Source organism: Doryrhamphus excisus, chromosome 3, assembly GCF_030265055.1.
Source record: "Doryrhamphus excisus isolate RoL2022-K1 chromosome 3, RoL_Dexc_1.0, whole genome shotgun sequence".
Taxonomy (NCBI): Eukaryota; Metazoa; Chordata; class Actinopteri; order Syngnathiformes; family Syngnathidae; genus Doryrhamphus; species Doryrhamphus excisus.
The window spans coordinates 4,357,549-4,384,156 of NC_080468.1; the positions used below are offsets into that span (position 1 = coordinate 4,357,549).

Below are 26,608 nucleotides of genomic sequence, written 5' to 3' on the forward strand. Positions count from 1 at the left end.
TGCTACTGGGTGAGGGAGGCTAAAATGCAATGAAAGTAAATGGAGTGAAAGACATGCTAACACACATGTAGTACAAATGTCCTCAACGTTATATAATCATTAGACAAATGGTCAGTGACTTTTGTCCAAATAATTGATAAGTCCCACCCATGACCCTGTGAAGTGTTTATGGCTTATATTTTTTTTCAACCGGTCTTATTCAAGTGAAACCTGAAACCTTTCTGTTAAAAGTGGTGCATTTGAGGGCCAAAATAAATAATGTGGCACGCTGAATCTGGACCCCCAGCCTTGAGTCTGACATCTATTTAATAAGAGATTGAATGGGAGCAGGGGATCCCTTGCATGTCTAAATCTTTATGGGTTATCTTTTACAAATATTTTTAATCTTCATGTAATTGCAGGCCATGTTTTGGCAGTAGTTTGCAATGTTAAAATGCACTGTATCATACTGAGAGATGAGGTGTATATAATAGAAACAACATTAAGTATGACTGAAGTAAAACACAGAAATTAATGTCAGCGTCAACCAGAAATGAGTGACCTGCTCTTCAGCATCCTTGTTGCAGCTCCTTTTGTCGACTTCTGTTTCGTTTTTTTACACCAAAGTGTAGGAAATGCCCATTTTTTAAAAAAGTTTAAAATATCCGACAAATCACAAGTCGGTGAATGCACCCAGATTGCGTTCTGGCTGCTGATTGGATGAACAATAGAAGGGGGAGGGGCGCTAATGTGTGCAGTGAGATACAAAGAAGACGATGGCGATATACCCCATCTACTATCGTAACCATGAATACGTCTTTAAAAAAAGAAATCTATCTGAAGAAAATAGAGGGTTAAATACTGAATGTATATTTTCATTTACCTTGACTTGCTATGGCGCTGACTTACCTGTGTCCTCGATGTGTGGCGAGAAATGAGAAAACATTAAAACATGTAACGTTGAAAGACATTTTCAAAACAGGTACTCGGCTGTAAATGGGCGTAAGGGAACTTCAGACCTTCAGAACTTCAGATATTCGGATATGTGTGCTTGTAGCTAAAGGCATATTAAAATTATATCTGTGATATCACAAAATCACTTGCCATAGTTGCTGTTAACGCCTAGCTAATGACCTGAGAGGCGTGGAGGTCGTCATGGCAGAAAGTGAAAGGTACGTACCCCCTTGACCTGCATATTTGCCCTCTGAGTGACACAATTTTGGACTTTTCAGTAGTTGTGATTTTTCCAGTGTCCCGTGAATCAACCAAAAGTCAATCTTCCTAGAGCGGTTGCTAAGCAACAACGAGCTGTTGCCACTTGCTTGTGTGGCATTTAAGAACAACAGAGAAGGTTGGGAAATTCTATAGAGTCAGTCAAAGGAGTTTGACGCCACATGAAAGCATTTATCTCATCCATTAATGAAAAATGAATGAATGAAATGGAATTCAATTCCTAAAAAAAAGAGGGTAATCTACTCAAAAATGTTGAGGTTGAGTTTTATAATATTATTTATTGGACTAAAAAAAATAAAAATTATTAGTTCAGTCAACATAATCAAGTTATTTTATGCAACCACTTACAATAATACAATTATGTTCATTCAACAAACGATTATTTTCAGTGATGGGACAGAGAGGGGTAACGTTTTAAGACGATTTTGACTGCTCTTTCAAGCCACACAAACATTTGTGTTCTGTGGCTATTTAAACATGGCACATACTAAAAGACAGGCTAGAAGACTTCACCCATGCAAGGCACAGTTTGAATTTCCAGGATAGATTGCATAGTGACAACAAGCAAGATGAGGGTAATAGTGGACCAAACCATTTCATAGGGGGGTGACCGGTTAATATGGAAGATTTGGTCATTGTAGATATTTAACTGTTACTGCCAAATACAAGACATTGTTTTAATCATCTGCAATTGGTTGGCCGCCATATATGTAGTCCAGTGTGCCTCTAGCTGGAAGTCAGCTGGGAGAATCCTCCAAATGGATGGATGGATTTTTTAATTGTTTTCTGACTATGTTTTATAAAAATCACAACCAGACAGCTAAATTATTTTACCTATTTAATGGGCCCTATTGGAATTGTACTAACACCCTCCACCCCCTAACCCCCCACCCCCCTTAAGGCGCCCCTGCGTCATCCCTTCCTAAAACTTTAGCAGCGTGGGGGAAAAAACTGTCTGTACAACTTTGCATAAGCAAACATATTTAACCCGATGCTTCTGGCAAGAATCTCTTAGCATTTTCATTGTAAACTTGCAACATCCAGCAGCCAAAGAAGATGCACAGCGGTGAGATTTCGCATTACGTCATCGCAGAGAGGCCACTCTAGTGGAGGCAAACGTACGCATTTGCACGAACACTACCACAACACCAGCTCCGCGAGCGAGGAAGAGTGCTACGAGGGCACCGCCGCTCGCAGTGATGCTGCTCCCGGCTACCAAGCAAGCCTGATCGCGGCTGCAGGACACGTCAGGCTGTGGTGGTGATTCCTGGTGGTGGGAGATGTTACATGACATGCCTCGAAATACATTCTGGTAAGTCCTGTGCAGCTGCTTTAATGAGGACTAGTCAAAACGCGACCTTAACGTACCCTGTGCTGTACGCTGTATAGTTTGACACTCTTGCCATAATAACAGTTGCGGTCAAGTTTGTTCACTGCAAACGAGCAGACGTATTATGATGTCAATGTTGCTCGACGTGACACACAGGTGTCTCCTACAAGATGCATGCTTGGACGCCTGTTGCCTTCCTGCCCTTTACCTTTTAAACCGTAATGGCTGCTGCATGGGCACAGGCCAGCGTTTGGTGCTCTTTATTTTGCAAGCATGGGCTGTATGTGTCCCATGCATGACTACATGTGTATTTTTACTCATGTTATTGACTAAAATGTAGGGGTGTCACGAGACATCCACCTCACTACAAGAGAGGATGCACGAGATTGGGTCCACGAGATTTTAACATTCATTTTAAGAAAAGTACAATGAAAAAGTGACTGGACAAACAAACTTTCTTATTTAATCTCGTCAAAAAACAATGCAGGTTTGTTGTGAAATGTTTTTTGTCCCACAAATTGATGTGACACAATATTATTGTCCACATTTTTTAATCCAAATTAAACCACTAATGTTATGATAATTCATTAATTTCACTCATTTTTGTACCACTTATCCTCACGAGAGTCACAAGGGGTGCTGGAGCCCATCCCAGCTGTCTTCGGGTGTGAGGCAGGGTACACCCTGGACTGGTCGCCAGCCAATCACAGGGCACATATAGACAAACAACCATTCACACTCACATTCATACCTATGGACAATTTGGAGTCGCCAATTAACCTAGCATGTTTTTGGAATGTGGGAGGAAACCGGAGTACCCGGAGAAAACCCACACATGCACGCGGAGAACATGCAAACATCCTAGCTGTGTGGCCTGCGTGCTAACCACTTGGCTGCCATGCAGCCCCCTGTTATGATAATACATTCATTCATTCATGTTCTACCGCTTATCCTCACAAGGGTTGCGGGGGTGCTGGAGTCTATCCCAGCTGTCTTCAGGCGAGAGGCAATGTACACCCTGGACTGGTCGCCAGCCAATCACAGGGTAGATAATATAATACATAATAAATAAATAATATTAATTAGTTCTGTCAATTGGTGGAAACATTTAATTGAGTTAATCACATCTACTCCATGATTAATCATGGTTTATCACAAATTGATCTTGGAATTAGACTTTATCTATGGAAGTACTACAATTTAGGGAAGCACACAGAATATCGTGTTCTTGTATAGACATGATATATACCAAAAGAAAGATTAGACTCTCATCTTCATCCTTTTTCCGGTCTTTAGTAATCAGCAGTAGAACATAAGTTTCAACAAAATACCAGTATCAAAAAAGACTTTTTGTAAAAATGTACATTTCAAGCATAACTCATAGCCAAAATGTGTAAACAACGATGCCCCAACATGAGCAACATAAAAAAAAATGTTGTTTTACATGAAAATAACCATAACTATTTATCTAAAGGTCACTTTTTTGTTATATATTAATGTTTTGCTTTTGGCTAACTTGGCCATTTAAAAAACATAATTATTAGTAACGAGTACCAGAAAACAAGTATGCTGTACAGCATTGCTGGGAATGTTTTCCTCTTGGCTCAAGAAGATGTGTAGCCGGTGTAGTTTATAGTATCATGATGCGAAAATAACTCCCGACCATTGGCTGTTAACAGCTGCGATGTGCAGCAAACACAGAATGGACTGCTCTGACCGGTAAGTGTTTGTGTGTGGAAATATAGTATAGGACGTCACGGAGGAGGACATAAATTGTTACAGAAGTAGCCTTATGGTATAAATAACTTAGTTTGAAGTGCAGTTGCATATTATGTCCAGTTTAAATCTGCGCAGTATTAAAAGATACAATGACACAATCCTATCCTTGCTTGCCTCTTTTGTGGCAGTATTTAGCTTCAGGGCTCTCTGTGGTTCGTGGTATGTATGCCATGGTTTGCACTTTTAAGGGCAGTTATTTTCCAATGCTGCCAGTGTGACAGTAGCACAGAAAAGAGGGGGAGAGCAAGGGGGAGTAATGTTTGTTGGGAGCATGCCAGGAACGAGGTTCGGGGTCTGCAACTGGAGCGCCTGTAAAGCTGCGCAAGAATGTGGAGCCTTCTCATTTGATAGTTAAAGATAGAGGCAGTGCAGGCCGTGTCCTAGACAGCTTCTAATTTCATCTTCACTCAACTTCATCCTTTGGCATGCCTCTTTTGTTGTTATAATGTTTCTTAGTCAGAAGCAGATTTAGCCTTGTGCACAACTTTGTCATAAGTCAAGGCAGGCAAGTGGAAGGACTCAGACCATGGTGTTCTATGAGAGGTATGTTGATGGTTTCCATCCAGTGTTTTGTTTTGGCTGCTTTAATATCTACTCATGCACGACATGCTATCAATCTCCGTTATTTTCTCAGAATGAGAAATGTATCACTCAGGGTGTGTTTGAAGCGTGAGCGCGATGGGAGGGGGAAGAAATATCATTGTTAATCTTTAAAATTATATACGTTTGCACGCATTTATATTCACTCACTGTAGAAATGATGAATGGGCTCTCTTGCAGTTTGAAATTGGACTACTGGGCTGATGTGTGTGTGTGTGTGTGTGTGTATGTTACAGCATCATCATCCCTGCTTCAGAATGAATGAAACACTTATATAATACATGTATCTTGTCCGTACTATTCATTCATTCATTCATTCATTTTCTACCGCTTATCCTCACGAAGGTCATGGGGGTGCTGGAGCCTATCCCAGCTGTCTTCGGGCGAGAGGCAGGGTACACCCTGGACTGGTCGCCAGCCAATCAAAGGGCACATATAGACAAACAACCATTCATACCGATGGACAATTTGGAGTCGCTAATTAACCTAGCATGTTTTTGGAATGTGGGAGGGAACCGGAGTACCCGGAGAAAACCAGGGATGGCAACTGCGGTAAGTGGGGGCACATGATGCAATCAACAGTGTCACTCATGATGGCAATGCTGGGGATATTCTGCAAAGCAACTTTCGTGGGTTATTGAGTTGTGATGAGTAGGAAGCCGCTTGTCTATTCCGCATAGGTAGCTCTCGTTTATAGGGGACCTATTATGCTTTTTCCACTTCTGACCTATTAATTTGTTCTGTCAATTGGTGGAAACATTTAATTTCTGACCTATAAATGTCTTTAGAATGTTGTATTTGCCTGTTAAATAATAGCAATGAGGTTTGCGCATTTGGACGTGAGCCGTGAAAGAAGTGTGGGATGGCTCCGAACGCTCAGAGAGAGTTTTTTTTCACACCAAAGTGAGCAGAAAGTTTTAGCCCCCCCCCCCCCCCCCCCCCCATCTCTGAATTCATACAGGATATGTCAGGGCTCTCCAACCACTGAGCACTTTTCAAGTAACTGTCCAAAAGGTTTATTCATTTATTATATACGTACTCCTTGACTGAAAAATTAGACACTGAGTTTCGGCAGTAGTCCGGAAGTCTTCGGGAACGCTTGGGAGTGTGACCAATCATAACGGGAATGGGCATGCCTTGATGGTGGCCGTGGGTGGAATAAATTAAAACAGCCTTTGTTTACAATGTTCCATTTTGGTTCTGTTGCTTTCATCGCTCGATGCTATCACCTCAGCAAAGAATCACATAAAACACAATAAAGCCAAAGAAAAAGCCAACCCTTTTGCTGAAGCTTTTGTGCAAAGTTAAAGGCACATTTGCCCCCATCATTTGGTTTTATTTCCATATTTTACAGTTAAATTGGAAGTTCCATCCTGTAATATGCCACAAAGTAGCATCAGGCCTTCTTAAAGTGACCTTGAACATGACTCCTTCCCTCTAAAGGTTCCTGAAGAGCAGGGTGGCACCTTGCATGGCAACCTTCACCACAAGTTAATGAATGAGCTTAAGAATGTGTCGCACACTGCCTTGAATGGTTGGTAGAGATGAAAGAGAGGTTGTTGATTTTTTGGGAAAAGTGCTTTTGCTGGTTATCAAAAATGTAGCCAACTGACCGTTTTGGTGTTTGTGTCTGTGTCTGCAATAAAATGAAATCCTCCTGACAAGTTGTTTGTCTATATGTGCCCTGCAATTGGCTGGTGGCCAGTCAGCTGGGATAGCCTCCAGCATACCCCAGTGACCCCGGTAAAGATAAGTGATTAACACCAATATTGGCTTTAAAAGATTTGCAACTTCCCTCACCGACTGGCAACAGAAGAAAGTGCTTTTTGAGTTTTGAATTCATTTTTTTTCTAATTGCACCATGTGTGTCTGCAGAATAGGGCTAATTACTGTCTAAGTAATTCCAAATAGCATGCCTGAATGATTATCTCGCCAAGACGTTTTTCAAGCCATTCGTCCAAAGAAAACGACCATCCCCACTGAGCTTCATCTCATAAAACCAAGATATTTACGACTGAAATAACTTTCTTCTATGTACAGACTCAGTTTGCAGTGGGAGGTGTTGGTCTGTGTGTGGAGGAAGGGGTGTCGATGTGGGGTTTTTTTGTGGCCGGGATCTTTGCTGCCATGGCAACAGTGCACATGACTAGGTGTATTAGATTGCCTCGGACAGTGTGCAGCGAGGCATGGGGTGAGTCGTCTGTGGGCTGCTCCCTCTACTCCCTTGAAAGTCTTGTCCTTGTCTTACTTATGTTTTTTTCATATTCTGCATATGCACTGTATAGTTACTATGTACAGAAATTGGAGAAAAATTTATCTACCATGGCCGGACCTAACTGTTACAATGCACATGGGGCCATTTGAATATAATTGGCAACTCCAATTTTGTCCATAGGTATGAATGTGAGTGTGAATGGTTGTTTGACTATGTGTGCCCTGTGATTGGCTGGCGATCAGTCCAGGGTGTACCCCACCTCTTGCCTGAAGACAGCTGGGATAGGCTCCAGCATACCCACGACCCTCATGAGGATAAGCGGTATAGAAAATGGATGAATGGATGTTTTACCTTGTCGAAATTCGAACAAACCAGGCGTTTGTATGTTGAGGTGTTTAGTACATGTTCGCTTTCGGTGCAGATCTAGTTAAAGGTGCAGATTGAGGAATGTATTTTTACTTTTCCGCTGGTAGTGTCAACTTGCATTGAGTCCAGTTCCAGGCTGCCAGTTGAAACATGAAAGAAACGCAGTAAATACAAATTCTAGTGTTCAGATGTATCAAAACGTGTGATGTGCATTACTGCCACCTACAGGACCGGAGTGGAACATCACCAAGAATGTCATGTTTTCCAGTCAAAAGCATTTGTCAACCAATGTGCAACCAATGTGGCCATACATATTCTTAAAAACAGTGATAAATGAAAGCAATATAAATGTGAGTTGTTGTCGTCACGTTGAATGGTTATCATCTCATTATGCCTGCTTGTATTAATGAGGCGGTTAGAGGCTAGCATGCACTATAGTTTTATCAGTTGCTTCCCGACGCTTCAGGGAATTAAGTCAGAAAACATTTCCGAGTGCGTGTGTTCAGTCATCAAGCCATGATTTTTATTAGGGCGATCCTAAAATCAGGCGTGCGTAGCTTGACTTCTACTTTCTCTCTTTTCCAATCAGAATAATTGAAGACTGCGGGTGGAGCGGGGACAACATGGCGGATAGAAGGCAACTGCTTGTGGAGATGAGTAAGTACTCTGGTGTGCACGCTCAATCCATAGAAAATGAATTAATGTTAGAAATGATGATGCAGTGCATTTGGACACTACACAGTACACCACTACAACCGCAGTACACCACACATTGTTACATTAATACCTCTCTGACCAAGCATTAACATTTTTACCAAAACAGACTTTTCAATAGATTGTTGAAGGTGTACCTAATAAAGTGTACGGCCATCACAGAAAACAAGTGCATTTTCGGATGAAAAGCTCGAGTGAGCTTGAGTTAATTGCTGCAGCTCTCATCATCGGTCCATTAAAAAGTAACTTCACAGACTGAAAAGCAGGTGTTTGGCTTGTAACACTTTGTACGCCACCCAAGATCCTTGATGGACTTAGTGAAGAACATTAACATCTAACAGTAGTAGAGTTGCTTGTTGTTGTTTTTGTGTACTTCCTGCGATGACTCATCAATTTAACCTAAGGGCGGCTGAATGACACCATGTCAGGATGGCCGTAAATTAGTCAGCTTTTTGATTTGAAATAATCACAGGTCACTATGTCTATGTGCTCAAAACAGCATGAACAGTTCAGTGCTTCCTAGTTCTCTTCTTCTATGGACAAATTTTCTAAAAGCTAGCTCTAACCCAGCCAGCAAAACACACACTCACACAAGAAATGCTACTGAGCTAACTAATTTGTTTATTCTAAACTTAAGAAAGGGTTCCAATTTGATTGCCGAAGAAGGACAAAGAAGCCAAATGTACCACTTCCACACGCAATGTGAGGATAACAGTTATTTTTTCATGTTGGACGTGCCATCGTCATGTCTTGTCAATGTAACATTACTACATATAACTTGCCTTTCGATATTTTTTGACTAATACTAAGCCATATTCAACTGCAAAACTGTGATAATTTATCAGTTAATACATTTTTGAAAACTGCAATAGAGTCAGAGAGCATTGTTCCAACTATGATGACGCAAGAGACAACTGTATACAGTAAACCCGTTACTACAGTCACACTACTGATACCTAGCGAAACAGTGTAGAGTGGAACTGTGATTTGAATTGTGTGATGTATTCCATTGTAACTTATATGCATGTTCAAATGAAATCAAACCATTACCAAATAATAATCAAAATAAGATATAACATATCAAAATGTAGTGGAACTTACTGGTCAGAGCAATGATTCTGAAGTGATTACAGACAATAATCTTCCTCAGGGGCTCAGGATTTGGACTCCATACGTCTGTCAACATACAGGACAGCCTGCAAGCTCAGATTTGTGCAGAAGAAATGCAACTGTGAGTATCAAGTATCAGCACTCTGCCTGAATGTGGTCTACAATTGTTTTTAATGCTGGCATTGCAGTGCATTTGATTGACATCTGGAACATCATCGAGGCCTTCCGAGAAAACGGCCTCAATATCATGGACCTCAACGCCGAGCTTCCTGTGGTCCGCCTGGAAGTGGTGCTGTCCACCATACTGTGCCAGCTCAACAAGCGCATGCCCACCACACACCAGATCAACGTGGATCACTCCATCAGCGTGCTGCTCAACTTCCTGCTGGCAGCCTATGACCTGTGAGTCACACAGCCACTCGGTGGCTTGTCACCCGAGGTTTGAAAGTGAATGCAGTGTGAAATTTAGAGGGACATATTTATACAGTGTTGTGTCTTGTCTTTTTGAACATTTAAATCAAAATAATGTGTACTTAAACAACTCAATAGATGACTAGAATGTAATATTTATTTTATTCATTTATTTTAGGGATGGAGATGGCAAGATATCGGTGTTTGTTGTGAAGATGGCACTTGCGACCTTCTGTGGGGGGAAAATTCTGGATAAATTAAGATGTGAGCATTTAAATGATTTTTATTTTTACTTTTTACATCTCTGTGTGGAGTTTGCATGTTCTCCCCGTGCGTGCGTGGCTTTTCTCCGGGTACTCCGGTTTCCTCCCACATTCCAAAAACATGCTAGGTTAATTGGTGACTCCAAATTGTCCATAGGTATGAATGTGAGTGTGAATGGTTGTTTGCCTATATGTGACCTGTGATTGGCCGGCGACCAGTCCAGGGTGTACCCCGCCTCTCGCCCGAAGACAGCTGGGATAGGCTCCAGCACGCCTTGTGTGGATAAGCGGTATAGAAAATGAATGAATGAATTTTTAATTTTTACCACATTTGATCACTTTAGTCAAAATCAAACTACAAAATGATATGTATGTATATGTATATACAGGTGTATATATATACACACACACACACACACACACACACACGTAGACTTCCCATACATACTGGCAAGATAGAATTCAATAGTGTTCCTCACCTTCTTTATCAGAATTGCTGGAACACACAACTTTCTATGGCTCCATGGCGGGTTATTTTGCAATTTTTTTTGTAGAATTGGTTAAAAATTGTGTTGTGTTTTGGAATGCATGAGAAAATGCAAAGATGTCTGGTGGGATACATCGTGGTCATCTTTCGGCGTGCATCTTTCGTTAACATAATGTAGAAAATGTGGACTAGTAGCAATAGCTGGTGGAAAGAAGTACAAAGTGATGGATTCCTCGCTGTTTGTGTTGTACCAAAACCAGTGTGAACAGCTGTCTGACTTTAATTTGTTTTCACAAATAAGTGGGATAATTGCATTGTGTGATGTTGTAATTAGCCCGACGTGCGTTGGAAGCTGACAATTAGTTTGATTCATTCACTGACATGTACCCCCCCCCCCCCACCACCACCCCATACACGCACACCGTTCTCAGATATTTTTTCACAGATATCAGATTCAGCTGGAATCATGACTTACTCACAGTTTGACCAGTTTCTGAGGGAGGTTCTCAAGCTGCCCATGGCTGTGTTTGAAGGGCCATCGTTTGGATACACGGAGCAAGCTGCCAAAAGCTGCTTTGCGCAGCAGGTAAGGGGGCCATTTGTCACATGTACGGCATGTATGTGCATTTTTTACGCATTGAATCTCACTGCATGTCTAATTTGGACAGAAAAAGGTCTCCCTCAACATCTTCCTGGACACACTGATGTCAGACCCGCCTCCTCAGTGTCTGGTTTGGTTGCCACTCATGCACCGGCTCGCCAACGTAGAGAACGGTAGGCAGCGCGCCAAGACAACATACAGTTGACGTCTAAGGTGGAATACAATCTGTTCAGTGACACTAGTCAACTCCTTTTTTTGCCCCCAAAGAATAATTAATCTGTTCCAGTGTCAAACTGTGGCCACCATACAACCTGATGTTCCTTATTATAACTATTAGTAATTATCATTTTAACTGCCAAGCTAATGTTTAAAGGAAAACTCCACTTTTTGGGAATTTTGCCCATCAAATTGATACATGAGACATGAACACATATATTTTTTTCTCTTTTCTGTGTGTTCCAAAGATATAAAAACTGCTAAAAAAGACTTACGTTAGAATGCATGTAATGGTACTTATTCTGCCCTGAGAGGCTTCTGAAAAAAAACACTGTTACACAAATGTAACTGTACGTCAGTGCCACATTAATAGTGCCTCAGGCAATTACCAAACAGTAACGCTACATATTGGAGTTTGGAAAAGTTAATGCTCGGTGTTGCTTTCATTTTGATGTTGCTATGTGAAAGGACCAAAATATACTAAAATACAGAAAGTATTACATGTATTCATGAATCTACCTATTACTACATGGTTACAAAAAGCAGTCTTCACAGGAGGCATAGGTGTGCAGCATTGAGCTGTCTTTTTTTTTATCTGCTTTTCTATCTTTAGAACGTACAGAAAAGAGGAAGGCGTGTGTTCACATCTCACATGAGGATTGTGGATGACAGGCAAAAGAAAAAAAAAGTGCAGTTTTCCTTTAACTTCTTTACCAGGAGTTCTTAAAGTGTGACACAATGTGCCTCCTGTCATGGTGGGGCCTCCTCTACTCCCCAAAAATTGTTTTTCAGAAAGAAAAACAGTAGAATAGCTGGTTCACTGAAGGCATTATTCCCGGTACTCATACAAGTATAAAAAGAACCAAACCATAATAAAACATAACAATACACTCTGCCATGACTTTATTTTTTCTCGTTGTTATTTTTTCACGTCTAAGTTTTTCAGTGGCATCATTTAGAGGCGACTTTACGCGCATATTTTTCATTTAAATTTTGAAATGTACAACTTCAAGGTTCTTCCCAATGTAATTGTCACTGCTTAGCATGCTGGGAGGACGTAAGATTCAGTTGTGCGTCATACAAGCAAACACACACGCCTCCAGTGGGCTGACCTATTGGGACCTCACTCTATGTTTTGAGTGCATCACCAACCACATCCAAGTGAACACAAAATTATGATAAAACGCCACCTTTTCTGGACTAGGCTAATAATATATGACTCATCTTTATGCTGTAATATGCAAAATATTTGTGCCACATCTGTTTAAGTGTGTTTGCTCCCCCCCCCCAACCACCTCTTCAGTCTTTCACCCGGTCGAATGCTCCTACTGCCATACTGAGAGTATGATGGGCTTCCGCTACCGCTGCCAGCAATGTCACAATTACCAGCTCTGTCAGGACTGCTTCTGGAGGGGGCATGCCAGCGGTTCCCATAGCAACCAACATCAAATGAAGGAGTATACATCATGGGTAAGAAGGGGCAGGGGAGAAGTGGAAGGGAGGGAGGTGTGTCCGCAGCCGGACCTGTTAATACAGCTATTTTCGCAACGCTACACCATGACGTAAGGATGCTGATGGTTGCATTCAAGCTACTGTATGTTTTGTGTCCAGAAATCACCCGCCAAGAAGCTATCCCATGCCCTCAGCAAGTCGCTAAGCTGTGCATCCAGCAGAGAGCCTCTTCACCCAATGTTCCCTGAAATGCCGGAGAAACCTCTCAACCTTGCACATATTGTGTACGTTCTTCTTCTTCTACTCCCTTTATAAATGTCCTATTGTTCACAATGATTTAATAGCTCCCTCCTCTAAGTCTTAAATGATTCCAGTCAATCTTGTGGGGGTCAACTAATCAATGAGGCTTAATTATAACGCTGGGAGTGATTGCAAACTACCACAATGTAGCCACTGTTGCCATCACTTGAGCTTTTGTGTCTAAGGTAGTGGCCCCTCGTACATAAACAGCCTGATAAAGTGTTTCCCACGAGAATTTAGCCGGAAAACCTATAAGGAAAAGTTGAGCTTAAGGTGATTAAACACATTGTTGCAGGCTTTGGCACAGAATTTGACTTTGTAGTGTATTCACACACAGCATTAGTGGAGAGACTGGAGGATTGAGCCACTTCCATGCATACATTTGCTTTTACTTGGGGGCCCCGATGGCAGTCCAGAAAGTCAAATCTGGAGCCTTTCAGTCACGAGACACAATGTAGACCAGAGATGTATGTATACCATGTATATTACATACATGTTATTCCATGCATATATGTTTTCGGAAAAGACATTTGGAAAGATTCCATTCGGGAACAGGAAAAACTCCTCATGTAAACGTGGCTATTGACAGGTAAGATGCACTGATGGACGCACGATGGCCGTATCACTGATGAACGCACGCTGGCCGTATCACCGGCCAAGGGAGGCCAGCATCTCCGAACACTTGCCTAAGGGGCTATGCACATGGAAATGTTTTCGGGGCAAAACGGAAAAGTATTTTATTGTTTCAGCCTGGGTGACCTGAAACGGTACAGTGTTAAAATCTAAGAATCCCAGCTTAGAACAATGACGTCTCAAACCTACTGCTGCCTCATCGCCGTCACGTGACGTCAGCTTTGACGACAAGCCAACATATCTGAATATATATATATACGCAAATGATCAAATCAAAATCAAATCAAATCAACTTTATTTGTAGAGCACTTTTCCTGCAAAGACATGCAACACAAAGTGCTTTACAGAATTAAAAACAATTACCACAATTAAAAGGAAAAACAATTACAAAGAAAGCCCCTCCCTCCCACACTGGGAGGAGCCGCAGGCCGGGATGGCACCCCCTCAGCAGACCCGACACAGCCCCCAGTGTGGAGGACCCCCCTGAGGAAATACTGGAGTTAAAAGCTAAAGACTAAGAGCATAAAATGGGACTAAAAAGATAAAAACGTAAGAAAAGTTAAAAAATATTAGTTAAAAGCCTGATTAAAAAGGTGTGTCTTTAATCTTTTTAAAAAAATATCAACAGTCTCTGCAGTCCTGAGGCTCTGCGGCAGGCTGTTCCACAGGTGGGGGCCATAGTGGCTAAATGCTGTTTCACCTCAGTTGGCATTCTCCTGATATTTCGTTTTCTTAGTACTCAATAATGATTCACAAGAAGTAATTCCACTTCTCATAAGTCTAGACGAGTCGTGGAAAGTGTAATCTTGAGCCAGTGTTTATTAAAGACCCTGTGGTTTTCATTCCCCTACTTGGTGAGTACTCTAAAATAAAACAACCAAACCATCAGTATACATTTCATACAATCTTAACAGTATTTATAATGTACGTAGTTATTTTGAAAAGCAATCAAAGTCATTTCTGTGCTCTCTCTTTTTCCTGAACTTTCCTTCCTCTAGGGACACGTGGTGAGTGTTCCTCTGATTCTTTAACACGTTCCAAAATGTGTCCCTTTGTATCACTTTTTGTACTTTTGTTCTAATGTCTTTTCATCGCCCACTACTCACCCACTCTTGTGTACTTGTAGCAGCTGTTGGTTGGTTTGCACCTCTATATTAATTCATTGCACATTTTCGGGGGTTTGTTTATTCTAGTAGTTGATATTTCTCAGATACATATATGAGATATATACACTTATACGTGTATATATATATACGCTCTCCTTATAGGCCACCAAGACCCATGAACGCCCCTAGTGAATACTCCTTTTCCAACTCCATGCCTACATCAGGGAACCCGTACTCCACCAAAAAGTGAGTACACACAGTGGATGTCCTGATTTTTTTTCTTTTCAGGTTGTCGCGCCACTCCCAGCAGTCCGTGTACAATTCTGTGTGTATTTCTGTGTCGGTTCCCTCCTGCTGGATGTACTTACTGCAGGAGTCAGGATATTGCCCAACATCTGTTGAAAGGTAGAGGGTAAGCGAGTGACACAGGTGTTCTTGTGTGAAGATGCTACAATGCATGCTAATGTGGATGATAAGAGAAGTGGAGTGTGCATCCTCTGATGTTTGCATAACTTAAGGGGAAATAGTGATACATGAGTGTGCCTGTTGGCAAGAACCTGAAACCAAGGTGGCGTTATTATGTACGCAAATCCTTTCACGTTAAAAAAAACAGGGGACCCCATTGTTTGTTAGCTGAATGCTTACAGTATCAAATTAAACCCCGTGCTTCGGTAGTTTAGCTTTCCATCATAAATAGTGACATCTTTTGTGCATTGTCTCGTCAGTCTTGTATCATGTAGAAGTATTATTAACAACAGAGCACCGGCTGGATATGAGTGTAAGCACTGCATGCAGCTTGTCATGTTTTTGCATGTCCTTAATTGTGCTCCAGGCCTTCATCAGTGGTGGCTCTCCCAAACATAATCTGGCCTTGTTCTTCTCCACTCACCCATGAATGGCTGCTTTGCAGGCGCCTCCTCAAATCTCTTTTGTTGTTTTTGTCATCCTTTTTTGCCTTTCCCCTTTTTTCTTGCCTTTTCCTGTGTAATGTCATCTTGTTTTCTTTATTGATTTGCTTTTGTTATGAACCCCTGCACGCATCCAGGTTACACTGCAACCTGGATGCGGTCGACAGACTCGCAGATGAACACATTCTCATTGGGCTGTATGTGAAGCTACTTCAAAACAACCCCAAAACACGGTTAGTGGGTGTGCCTCCAAAAAAACATCACCGTGTCCAATCTCCTGCATGCGTACCTTTATTGGTATGGTATGATTTATTTCTTTCAGACATGCTTAAGAAGTTATATTAAATAATGTTGCATGGTTATATTTGCACAATTCAACATGAAACTGGACAGGAAGAAGCAGAGCGTAAAGAATCCTACCCCTGATAATTCATTCACACATTTTGTCATTCACACTGTATTCATGTGATGTGTGAAAAGAAATTAGGTTGTTAAAAAATACTTCAGGGATATCCAAAGTGTGGGCCCGAGGCCTTTTTTTTCATTCAAAATACGACTTAACAAGCAAAAACTAAAAATAACAACAGTAAAAATGGAAAAAGGAGCAATAATAATAAAGAATATAAGATGAAATATTAAGAGAGTATAGCCATAATAGTATTAAGAAAGAAATACTATACATTTGAACAATTAGGAAAAAAGTTTTAATATGAGAATCCAACAAAACAAAAAATGAAGTTGCAATTTTAGAAAATGAAGTTGGTTAAAATCATATTATGATAATAAAGTCAAAAATATAACAAGAAAAAGTGAAGATATAATCACTAGTGGGCATTGCTGCCTGTCACACTTTCAGTTTAGGCCAGTGGGCCACCTTTCGCTGATGTTAGTCTCAAGATGGTCGAGCAGCATTAGAGATGTTGCCCTGCCGCCCCTGCAGCTGGCCGGAGTATCCTTTTTCTGGGTCTTTGAGCCTTTTTATTTAGCTTAGGTCTGAAGGACACAAGAAAATAAGCTGAGATGCAGGCTGTTTTAATTTTTTTTGATAAAAGGTCTCTGCATAGCTACAGGGGTTGGTTGTTATAAACCTTGTGGAGTGCTAAGGAAAAGGAATAAATTAAATTCTTATCGGGGATCTATTGTGCTCATATTTTGTTGCCTTGTATTGAATTGTGGACTCCTATAGAGCAGCTACATGCCATAACGCACACAGGAAACTTTCTAGATCTTCCAGAATCTGCACCTATTCCAGCTGTATTTCCTTGGCTTTCTGTTTTAATTAATTCCACCCACGGCACGGCCACTCCGCTGTGATTGGTCACACTCCTTGCTAAATCTTCACAGTGCAGCATCGTGGAGAAGGGCAGGTCTACAGTATTCCGGAAAGCCCATATAAGGAAGTCACTGTGATGTCACAGGCAGCCAGTGTTAGAAAAACCTCTCTGAAACCGAGCGTTAAAAGCCACCCCAAACTTCTTTCAGGGCTACCTTCCAAATGCGCAAATCTCATTATCTAAAACTTTGCCATGGTTTAACATGATTATACAACACTATAACAATATTTATACATCAGAAAAGTAGAAAAAATAGGTCCCCTTTAAAATAAAGACAGGATAAGATACAAATTTTATGAGAGTGATAAAATAAGAATGAATTGTTAATATAATCGGTAATTGACATGGTTATGGTCCGGAGATGCACGAGTGCTTTCCGTGCTGGGGAGCTGCGGTTCATTGAGGGGAAAACATGAATTCCAACATGTACTGTGACGTTGTGAAGCCCAGCATTATCCCCATTCTTGGGAAAGTGGGCTGCGGCTAGTAACGTCCCGGTGGACTGAACCATTGATGCGGGGCGGTGAAAATACAACTGTGCACCTTTTGTCCAGATCTGCCTGTATGTTCATGTATTTGGGTTACCATCTACTCTAATGCACACTAATATGTCAGAAACAATTTTGAATCACAGTGTTCCAATGCTTTTCAGTGTATACGATGTGTCACGTTGTGATGTCATCTCTATTTTCTGTTTTTTGATCAGTTTGCTAGAGAGCAGCAACCATCAAGACGAGGAGCACAGCCTCATCACCCGCTATGCTGCTCGCCTGGCTGCTGATGCCGTGGTGAGACACATCTATATAGACTACATTTCTGCACTGCTATGTAACGTACATTAGCGGTGATGGAAAATCAGGACGGATGCATTCGCCGGTGATGGTCAGTCTACATGAGATTGATCATGACGGTTGTCTAGTCAGGTGCATTTTGTTCCCCACCGCCCCACCCCATCCCTTGAGATATGACATAAGCCAGGCATAAGTATGACATCATGCAAATATATATTGAGTTCCCACAGTGTCTTTGCTGTGTCTATGCTTCAAGCAACAGCAGAGAGTCCCCACAGACCTGCCGTGCTCTCTGGATGCCAACAAACAGCAGAGGCAGCTCATCGCCGAGCTGGAGAGTAAAAACAGGTGAGGGATACTTGAATTCTTGGTTCCTTTTGACCTCCCAAACTTGGCATTGAAATCCTTTCACTAAAAAGTTGTCAAGTAGTATTCAAGCGCATTTAGTGTGGAACAACTAAAACAAGAACAGACCTGCCAATATGTACAAATGTATCGTACTCAACATGCAATATGACTCTTGAATACACTTGTATGCGTCACCGCTCTCAATTTTGTTGCATTTTCCTGGTTTCATTTTCGAGTTCAGTTTGTACAGTACAGATAAATGAATAAATATTATCAGTTTCTCAAGAGTATTTCAAATCAGGGGTCATGGAACCTTTTGGGGGGGTGTCCCTTTTGGTCTGTCCCTTTTGGGGTGTGATGAGATAACTACATTTCATCATTCATTTCTATCCTGCTTATCCTCACAAGGGTCACGGGCGTGCTAGAGTCTATCCCAGCTGTCTTTTGGACTGGTTGTCAGCCAATCACAGGGCACATATAGACAAACAACCATTCACATTCACATTCATACCTATGGACAATTTGGAGTCGCCAATTAACGTAGCATGTTTTTGGAATGTGGGAGGAGAAAACCCATGCGTGCACGGGAGAACATGCAAACTCCACACAGAGATGCCAGAGGAAACTTGGGTTTCCTAGCGGTGTGGCGTTTACACTAGCCCGCACCACCGTGCAGCCCACATTTCATCATAATTTCTGTCAATATTTTTAAATACCAATTGTTTTGGAAAAACTAAGGAAAAACATTGCAAAACATTTTTCTGGCTACTTCAAATATCTCAAAGAAATAATGATATAGCATTATAATGCAATAATTAGAATACCTTTTCTTGTGTTTTTGTGTTATGTGATAATATTTAGTATATATTGTGAGGAAGAATATAATGCTTCCTTAAAATATGTGTAAATTCAAAATGGAAACTTTACATTAGTGGAGTACATTAATGGACTTTTTCATATCCATTTTTAATATCCATTCATCCATTTTCTCTACCGCATTTCCTCACAACGGTCGCGGGCATGCTGGAGCCAATCCCAGCTGTCTTCTTGGTCGCCAGCCAATCACAGGGCACATATAGACAACCAACCATTCATGCTCACATTCATACCTATGGACAATTTGGAGTCGCCAATTAAGCTATCATAATTTTCAATGATTATAAATTTCTCATTATTGTTGTTACTTGTGGCCCATAGGCTGAGGGACATTACATGATTCGGTCTCAAATATGTGACAAATAAAGGCTAATGCCGCATTTTTTTCCTTTTATTTTCCTTTTCATGTTGCCACCAACACCCAGCTAAGTGTGTTACACTGTAAAGTCATCCACTTGTCATCTATGGTCACACGCACTGATATATGCTACCGCATCAGGGAACGGATTTATTTAAATGACATGTTTAAGATCACACCTTAGCTTCTCTTGACCCTTGTAACAGTCATTAGACTTAAATCACACTACTATAAAGGCTCTCTTTGGCGAAGCATACCATAAATATCACTTTTCTTAAAGTATGTGTGGTTGTGTCACAGAGAAATCCTGCAGGAAATCCAACGACTGCGCCTCCAGCATGAGGAGGCCTCACAGCCGCCTCCTGACCGGGGTCAGCAGAACCCCACTCTACTGGCTGAGTTACGACTTCTCAGGTAACTGGGGTCTCTCCATCCTCCCTTAAAGGGGGAGTTACATCCCAACGTACGGATGTCTACGTGCTAGCTCCATGCAAACATGACAAAAATCGCAAAGCACATTTTGTACAGTGGCCAGCCACGGCAGCGGCTTCTCCCGCGGCGAGCGACGTACTCCTTCAGCTGTACAGTCTGGTTCTCCAGACGTCCATGGACGCACAGCGGTATAGTGTATCCACTTGCCCAGCCACAATAGATAGCTTCTCTGGGTCAACGATCTGGTTAACTTCACACAGTACTTCCAATCCTAGTCTCATATGATGTCTATGCACATCCGTGAAAGATACGACAGCCTTACATGAAGTTTTCCCACTTTAACTTGAACATTTTACTGTTGACACAACAGAATGCGATCATCAATCTACAGAAAGGTTTTTTTTCTCATCAGGCAACGCAAAGATGAGCTTGAACAAAGAATGTCGAGTCTGCAGGAGAGTCGCAGGGAACTCATGGTGCAGCTGGAGCAACTAATGATGCTTCTCAAGGTACCAGAGACAGAGCCCGCCATCTATTTTCACACATCATTCTTTATATTGTCACCGTTATTCTTGTGCTTTTTGTTAAAACTCTGTGTCAAAGATCCTCTCTATGACAGGAGGAGTCTGCTGTTTTTTTGGAATCTTCAAAAATATTAATCGCTCCCACGTTTTGAGCCCAAAGGTCCATCTGAAGTCATTCACAATTGACCCTTTAATTGACAATTGATCATTAACTCAGCTCTGATCTGCTGTAACGCAGTGATTCATACCAACTGTGCTGTAGTTTGCGTGAGAGATCATCAAAAAATTATTTATATACATTTGTCCCTTGCTCCAATGCCGTTCAAACGTTCCTCCCTCATTCTGTGTCAGTTTTTAAGAAATTCATTGATTTATAATCGCAGTTTTATGGTTGAATACAGCCTATTTATTATGCAGTCTTGACCTAAATGAAGCATTTTCAAACATCAAAATGTTCTAAATGAATTAAAATACACATGCAGTTCAAGGACGTATAAGATGTTTAGGAATTGTAGTCTACACTCGCCACTAAGTGTCACTAGCAACACGTTGGCAATCAAGTCTGGTTTGTGGTCCAAAAACGAAACCCAGTCCACACTTTAGACACCCCAGCCCCACCCCATACCACCAGATATCCTGAGGGAATCAATATCGATTCATTCAAAATACCACATAATTATGGCACATACCTTTTTAAATCCACACGGGCCTTTCTTATAAAACAAAATACTCATCATGCTATGTTTGTTTGTTTTTTTTCTTTTTTTTACAGCTAGCTGAGGAACAGAAACAAGCTGTAAGTTTGAAAACAGTCGGGGGAGTAGATATATATTGAGAGCATGTTTGAAATAAACACATTAATTGTTGCCAGGTGAAATAAATAAATAAATACTAATAGATACTACTAATAATAGTAACAACAGCAAAGTGAGTCTGTTGGAAAGCACCTCAACAGCTAAGCTCTTAGGGACAGGAAAATGTCAAATCTAATCTACTATATTTCCTCATATAGTAGGCAATTTATAGTCTACAGTTAACATAAAATGCATATTTTTAGAATGTGGGAGGAAGTCGGAGTACCCGGAGAAAACCCACACATGGGGAGAACATGCAAACTCCACACAGAGATGCCCAAATGGAGATACGAACCCAGAGCTTCCAAATCTCCTGTGTGGCCATCATGCTAACCACGACAAATTACTTCCTCGCTGACATTTAGTCCCCCCCCCCCCCCCACCCCCACACCCCCACCCCACACACACACACACACATGCCTAGCACCTTTTGCTCCAGAATGCTTATCTGTAAACATCAGCTTTACAGATGCCATATATGTTCTGCTTCTTATCTTGCCTGCTTGTACAGCTGCTGGATGCTAATCACTCATGAAAGGCTCAAATGCAGCTAGTGATATCTTGTGGTGGTCATAAAAACTACATTTTGTGGTTTCCTACAGCCACAGCTTTTAATGCTTTAAGTAGGTTTTGTAGCTGTAGTTAATTGAATAGGAGACAGTAGGGGACATTTCCGGTATTAACTGTGCTGCTGTTATTTCTCCAAGTAACAGCATCTGTTCTGCTATGAAGAATTGCGGTATTACAGTATTTCATGTCTGACTTTTGTATGATACACGTTGCTCACCATAGGCTGCATGTAGATGACATGCTAATAACTAACAGACTTAACAGTTCCTCCGCATATTATCCGCATTTCTAACTGGAATGCTTGAAAGCAATAGTGATGTGCTCTGAGGTGCAACCAAGTTTTTTTTTTCCCCGAGAAACATGTCCCAATGTGATAACATGTTGCAGACTCAGGGTCCCGGCTCCCCACGCTCCTCTCCCAGCCACACCATTAGCAGGACCATCCCCACACCCATCCACGCCGACTCGGCCAGCACCACCCCGACTCACACACCTCAGGACTCCCTCATGGGCGTAGGAGGCGACGTTCAGGAGGCCTTCGCTCAGGGTAACGTAACAGTTTCCTATATGTTTATATTATGGATGCAGCAGTATGTGTATTTGTATCGAATCATTCAATACAGGGGCTAGACTCAGTACATGTGTGTAGCAAACAATATCTAACACAGCGGCACCCCTCTGGTTACCATCGAAAAAGTATCAAACTGTAATAGAAACGTATCGAAACGAACCGTGACTTTTGTGTACCATTGCACCCTCATAGATATATACTATATATACATGCACACATTATTGCGGTGATCTGTTCTGAGCAATTATCTTCTCTTTTAAAGGTCCCAGGAGAAATCTGAGAAACGACCTCCTTGTCGCAGCTGACTCCATCACCAATACAATGTCATCACTGGTTAAAGAGTTAAATTCCGGTAGGTTAAAATGACACCATTCATTGTCACCTCGAGAATATGCCAGAATTTTCCTAATATTCACACATTCACATCCAACATTAACACAGGTTCCGCCACTGAAAGAAAAAAATACCCCAATTATATGTCGTGATTATAAAAAAGTTTCAATTTTGAGATAAAATGTCTAAATTATCAGATAAGAAAGACATAATTATGAACTAAAAAGTGTAAATTATGCAATAAAATGGTGTACCCCGCCTCTCGCCCGAAGACAGCAGGGATAGGCTCCAGCACGCCCGCAACCCTCATGAGGATAAGCATTAGAAAATGAATGAATGACATCAAAAGTGATAATTATGAGATAAAAAAAAGACTGTGCGTGTGGCGAGTGCCATGTGATGAAGGCACCAATGTAGAAGGGGGCACATGTGCAGTTTTAGAATTTTTATAATCATAGTCATAATTATGACTTTCTTTATCTCCAAATTTGGACTTTTTAATCTCATATTTTCGACTTTTTATTTCAAGAGTACCATTGGGATATTTTTTTTCTTTGAGTGGCAGAAACCAGCTTCCATAATTTTGCCTAATTAAAAACAATGAGGCACACTGCAGTTTGGGGGGCCACATCCGGCCCGCCAAGTGTTTGAATCCGCCACTTGCTTCCAAAGTCTTTAATTTAAACCTTTAACATACAAGCTGGCAACATGACTTGTAAGTAGTCAGAGTCAATCTGAGACATCCTTTTGATGGTTTAAGTAGCTTTTCACCAGCAGCGATCCAGAAATGACCTCACCCCTGGTGCCAAATAAACAACTTTACCTACCCACTGCACTGTCTGAGAAGTAAAAATAAGGGATGTTCACATACTCTTTAATAGCCAATGTTTCATTGTTTATAGTTCATATTGTGTATTACACATCCTTTATTCATGTACATTCCAGGTGTCTTATTCAGTTAAAAAAAAACAGTAAAATATGGTCTGATGTTTAAAGTACTCCTTTAAAAAGGGACACAAGCACATATAGCAGATTGTATGACACTTTTACAGATAAAATAAGACAAATAATTCCAAGTGGACTGTCGGAATTAGAAGCTTAAACTGCCTCCTGCTGGCTAGTTTGAATAATGCAAGTTCCAACCATCCTGTTCTAACAGTAATATATGTCCCTTGAACACCAAAAGTGTTGTTTTATGTTTTACGTGTTTAATTATGACACAAACCCTCAATCCGAGCGACGTCTTTTTCCTCAGAGGGTGGAAGTGAGACAGAGAGCACTGTGGATTCAGATTTCAGCCGTGGCGACATCTTAGCAACAACAACCTCAGATCCGTTCCTCAGCTATAAGCCCAAGACTGCGCCGGAAGCGGAGGAAGACGAGGAGGAACGCTTCGAGGACGACCTTGAGCAGCAGCTGGAGGATGAGCTCAAGTTGGAGGAGCTCATGAAGCACAGGCAGGAGGTGGACAAACCCTGCATGGTGAGTTCTATTTTTACACAGAGCAAAAGCTGATTGGACTAATGTTCGCATCTTCTGTGTGTGGGGTTCACAGGTGACATGCAGCAGTGACTGCGCTGCTCCAGGACACTGGTGAGTCTGCACTCCATAAGAAAATAACATTTAAAGGGGACCTATTATGCTTTTTCCACTTTTCTAACCTATAACCCCAGGCTCACACTGAATCTGTGGTGATTCCGTTGCACAATGGGGTCTATTGTGTTGACACAGACACTGGAGCACTCGCTGGTCAAGCTGTGGGTTTCTGCAGCCGGCCCGTCAGTGTGAGTGTCACTTCGGGGCAAGCAGGACTTGATCAGGCCCGGAGCCACAACGGATTCAGTGTGAGCCCAGGGTAAATGTTGTTAAAATTTGATATTCTCATGTTTAACGATGCCAAACTTTCAGATAATGAGGGTTGCGCATTTGGAAGTGAGCCCTGAAAGAAATTTGGAATGGTTCTGATCGCTCAGTTTCAGAGAGTTTTTCTAACACTGGCTCCCTGTGACATCACAGTGACTTCCTTATATGAGGGTACCTCCTCCCACCTCTGCTGCACTCTTTTGTGACCGCGTTAGCACCACGTTTATTTTGTGTAAGTAAGCGTTTGTCTGTGTAGCATTATAGCGTGCATACAAGGAGCATCTTACCTGTATGCATGCTAATTACAAGCTCACCGATGTCTTTTTGGGGGGGTCGAGTGTTTTTAAACACGGGTAGTCCTGCAAAAAACATGTAATGACCACATTCCACTACCGATGTGTCAAGATTGTCTGCACTTAGTAAACATGGCTCCCTCGTGTCCGGCTTCTGAGCTCCACGGCGCCAGTGGTGCCTCTGGCAAAGTGTGTCCGACAATGAATGCTCATCCTCGGGAAGGCGAGGTGGACTCAGCACCCTTGCATCCCTGTTCTCCTGAGATCCACGATATCAGCGGTGCTTCTGACAAAGTGTGTCCAACAATGAGTACTCAGGAGTACTCAGTACAATGAGTAGGCAGGAGAGGTGGAGGCAGCGCCCTCAGGTCCAGCTTCTTCTGAGCTCCACGACACCAGTGGTATGAGAATACTACTCTGAGTTCATACACCATAAGTCAGGGGTTTCCATGAGCTACCAGTAGTTCCTAACTACTTTTCAATCAGCTCTCAATGGTTCATTCATCCATTATCAACTCCTATACTGACAAAATAAGAAAGTGGGGATCTGCAGTAGTCCGGATGTACTCCGGAGCGCTTGGGAGTGTGACCAATCACAGCGGAGTAGGCATGCCCGGAGGCAAGGCGCGGGTGGAATAAATTAAAACAGACCGCTTTGGAAATCCAAGGAAATGCAGCTGGAATAGGTACAGATTCAGATCTAGAAAGCTTTCTGTGCAGGTTATCAGGTGTAGCTGCTCAATAGGAGTCCACATCTCAATACAAAGGGCCGAAAATTAGCATAATAGGTCCCCCTTTAAATCTGTGGACACAGGAAATTCATCAACTTGCTTTCTGCCTACAACTGTATTTTCCTGGCTAACATGACTACCTCAATTACAAATTTCTGCCATTTTTTGTGCTTTTCACAGGTGAGCAATATCAAAAGCAAACAATAAGTGAAGACACTGGACGCAACAACACTGGCTCTGGCCCAATTCTAGCCTAGAATATAACATACAGATGTGTAAAAATGCTATATATTTTTAACCAACCTCATATTTAAGGTGAAACTGTGAGCTGATGAAAGTAAAGAGATTAATAATGACTCTATTACTCTATACCACAGGTGCCATATCAACCACATCCTTCTTTATGTATTTGGGTTGTCCAGCGACTGTAGAAATGTATTGTTGTATGTGTGTGTGTGTGTGTCATTTGATTACTAGCTTATGTTTTTTAAATATATAATGCCATCAAGGTCACTTTCTTACTATTTTTGTTGCGTGATTTTTGTATTGTTTTATTATATTAGTCCTATTAAGAATAATGCACACTGCCTTAGCTGTTTGAATGACCTCTTTGTGGAGTTCACTCAAGCTGTCAGTGCAGCATGTAGCCAACAACAAAGCACTCCCATTCTTAAGCAATTTCAAATGAATCAATACTCTAAGGAAAAACACACTTTAAGGTGGTAATTATTGTTGAATAAATTATGTAAACAATAGTACTATATTAAAAATTTAAAAATCCACTTTGGTAAGAGTGTCGAACAAATTGTTTACAATCAGAACTGTATTAAAAAGTGTTGTACAAAATTAATGTTTTGGTTATTGCTTTATGTGTCAGGGTCAACACTTTCACACGGCATAAAAGCATCAGATGCATTCGAGTTTACGTAATACCATCAATGTGTGCAGTATAGCTAGTTTTTTGACTTTTGAGCTAAGTTCATAGCAGTGATTTTTGCATGATGATGATGCATAATAAAAGCGGTAA

General features: G+C 41.4%; 1 protein-coding gene across 6 annotated transcripts; it reads left to right on the plus strand.

Annotated features, from left to right (window-relative positions):
- Window positions 1-2,142: 2,142 nt before the first annotated feature.
- On the plus strand, window positions 2,143-26,608 carry dtna (dystrobrevin, alpha). Of its 6 annotated transcripts, none has more exons than XM_058067762.1 (22): window positions 2,143-2,524; window positions 8,092-8,159; window positions 9,367-9,447; window positions 9,515-9,728; window positions 9,916-10,001; window positions 10,919-11,073; window positions 11,156-11,261; window positions 12,608-12,774; window positions 12,916-13,040; window positions 14,958-15,041; window positions 15,169-15,207; window positions 15,841-15,936; window positions 17,744-17,825; window positions 18,085-18,176; window positions 19,711-19,824; window positions 20,255-20,351; window positions 21,139-21,162; window positions 22,178-22,337; window positions 22,624-22,713; window positions 23,950-24,176; window positions 24,250-24,287; window positions 25,762-26,608. In XM_058067762.1, exons 2-22 carry the CDS (start codon window positions 8,126-8,128, stop codon window positions 25,763-25,765), a joined length of 2,115 nt encoding a protein of 704 aa, XP_057923745.1. In that variant the 5' UTR covers window positions 2,143-2,524; window positions 8,092-8,125; the 3' UTR covers window positions 25,766-26,608. The 6 variants fall into 6 exon arrangements, with proteins under 6 accessions (XP_057923745.1, XP_057923742.1, XP_057923744.1 ...); XM_058067759.1 differs by lacking the exon at window positions 2,143-2,524 and adding an exon at window positions 4,666-4,864; XM_058067761.1 differs by lacking the exons at window positions 2,143-2,524; window positions 15,169-15,207 and adding an exon at window positions 4,667-4,864.

Bases quoted from the DNA above. Each gene is read 5' to 3' on its own strand.
- dtna (XM_058067759.1), top strand. The intron at 15,042-15,168 runs GTGAGTACACAC...TACTTACTGCAG, and splicing joins AACCCGTACTCCACCAAAAA to GAGTCAGGATATTGCCCAAC. The intron at 21,163-22,177 runs GTAAGTTTGAAA...AACATGTTGCAG, and splicing joins CTGAGGAACAGAAACAAGCT to ACTCAGGGTCCCGGCTCCCC.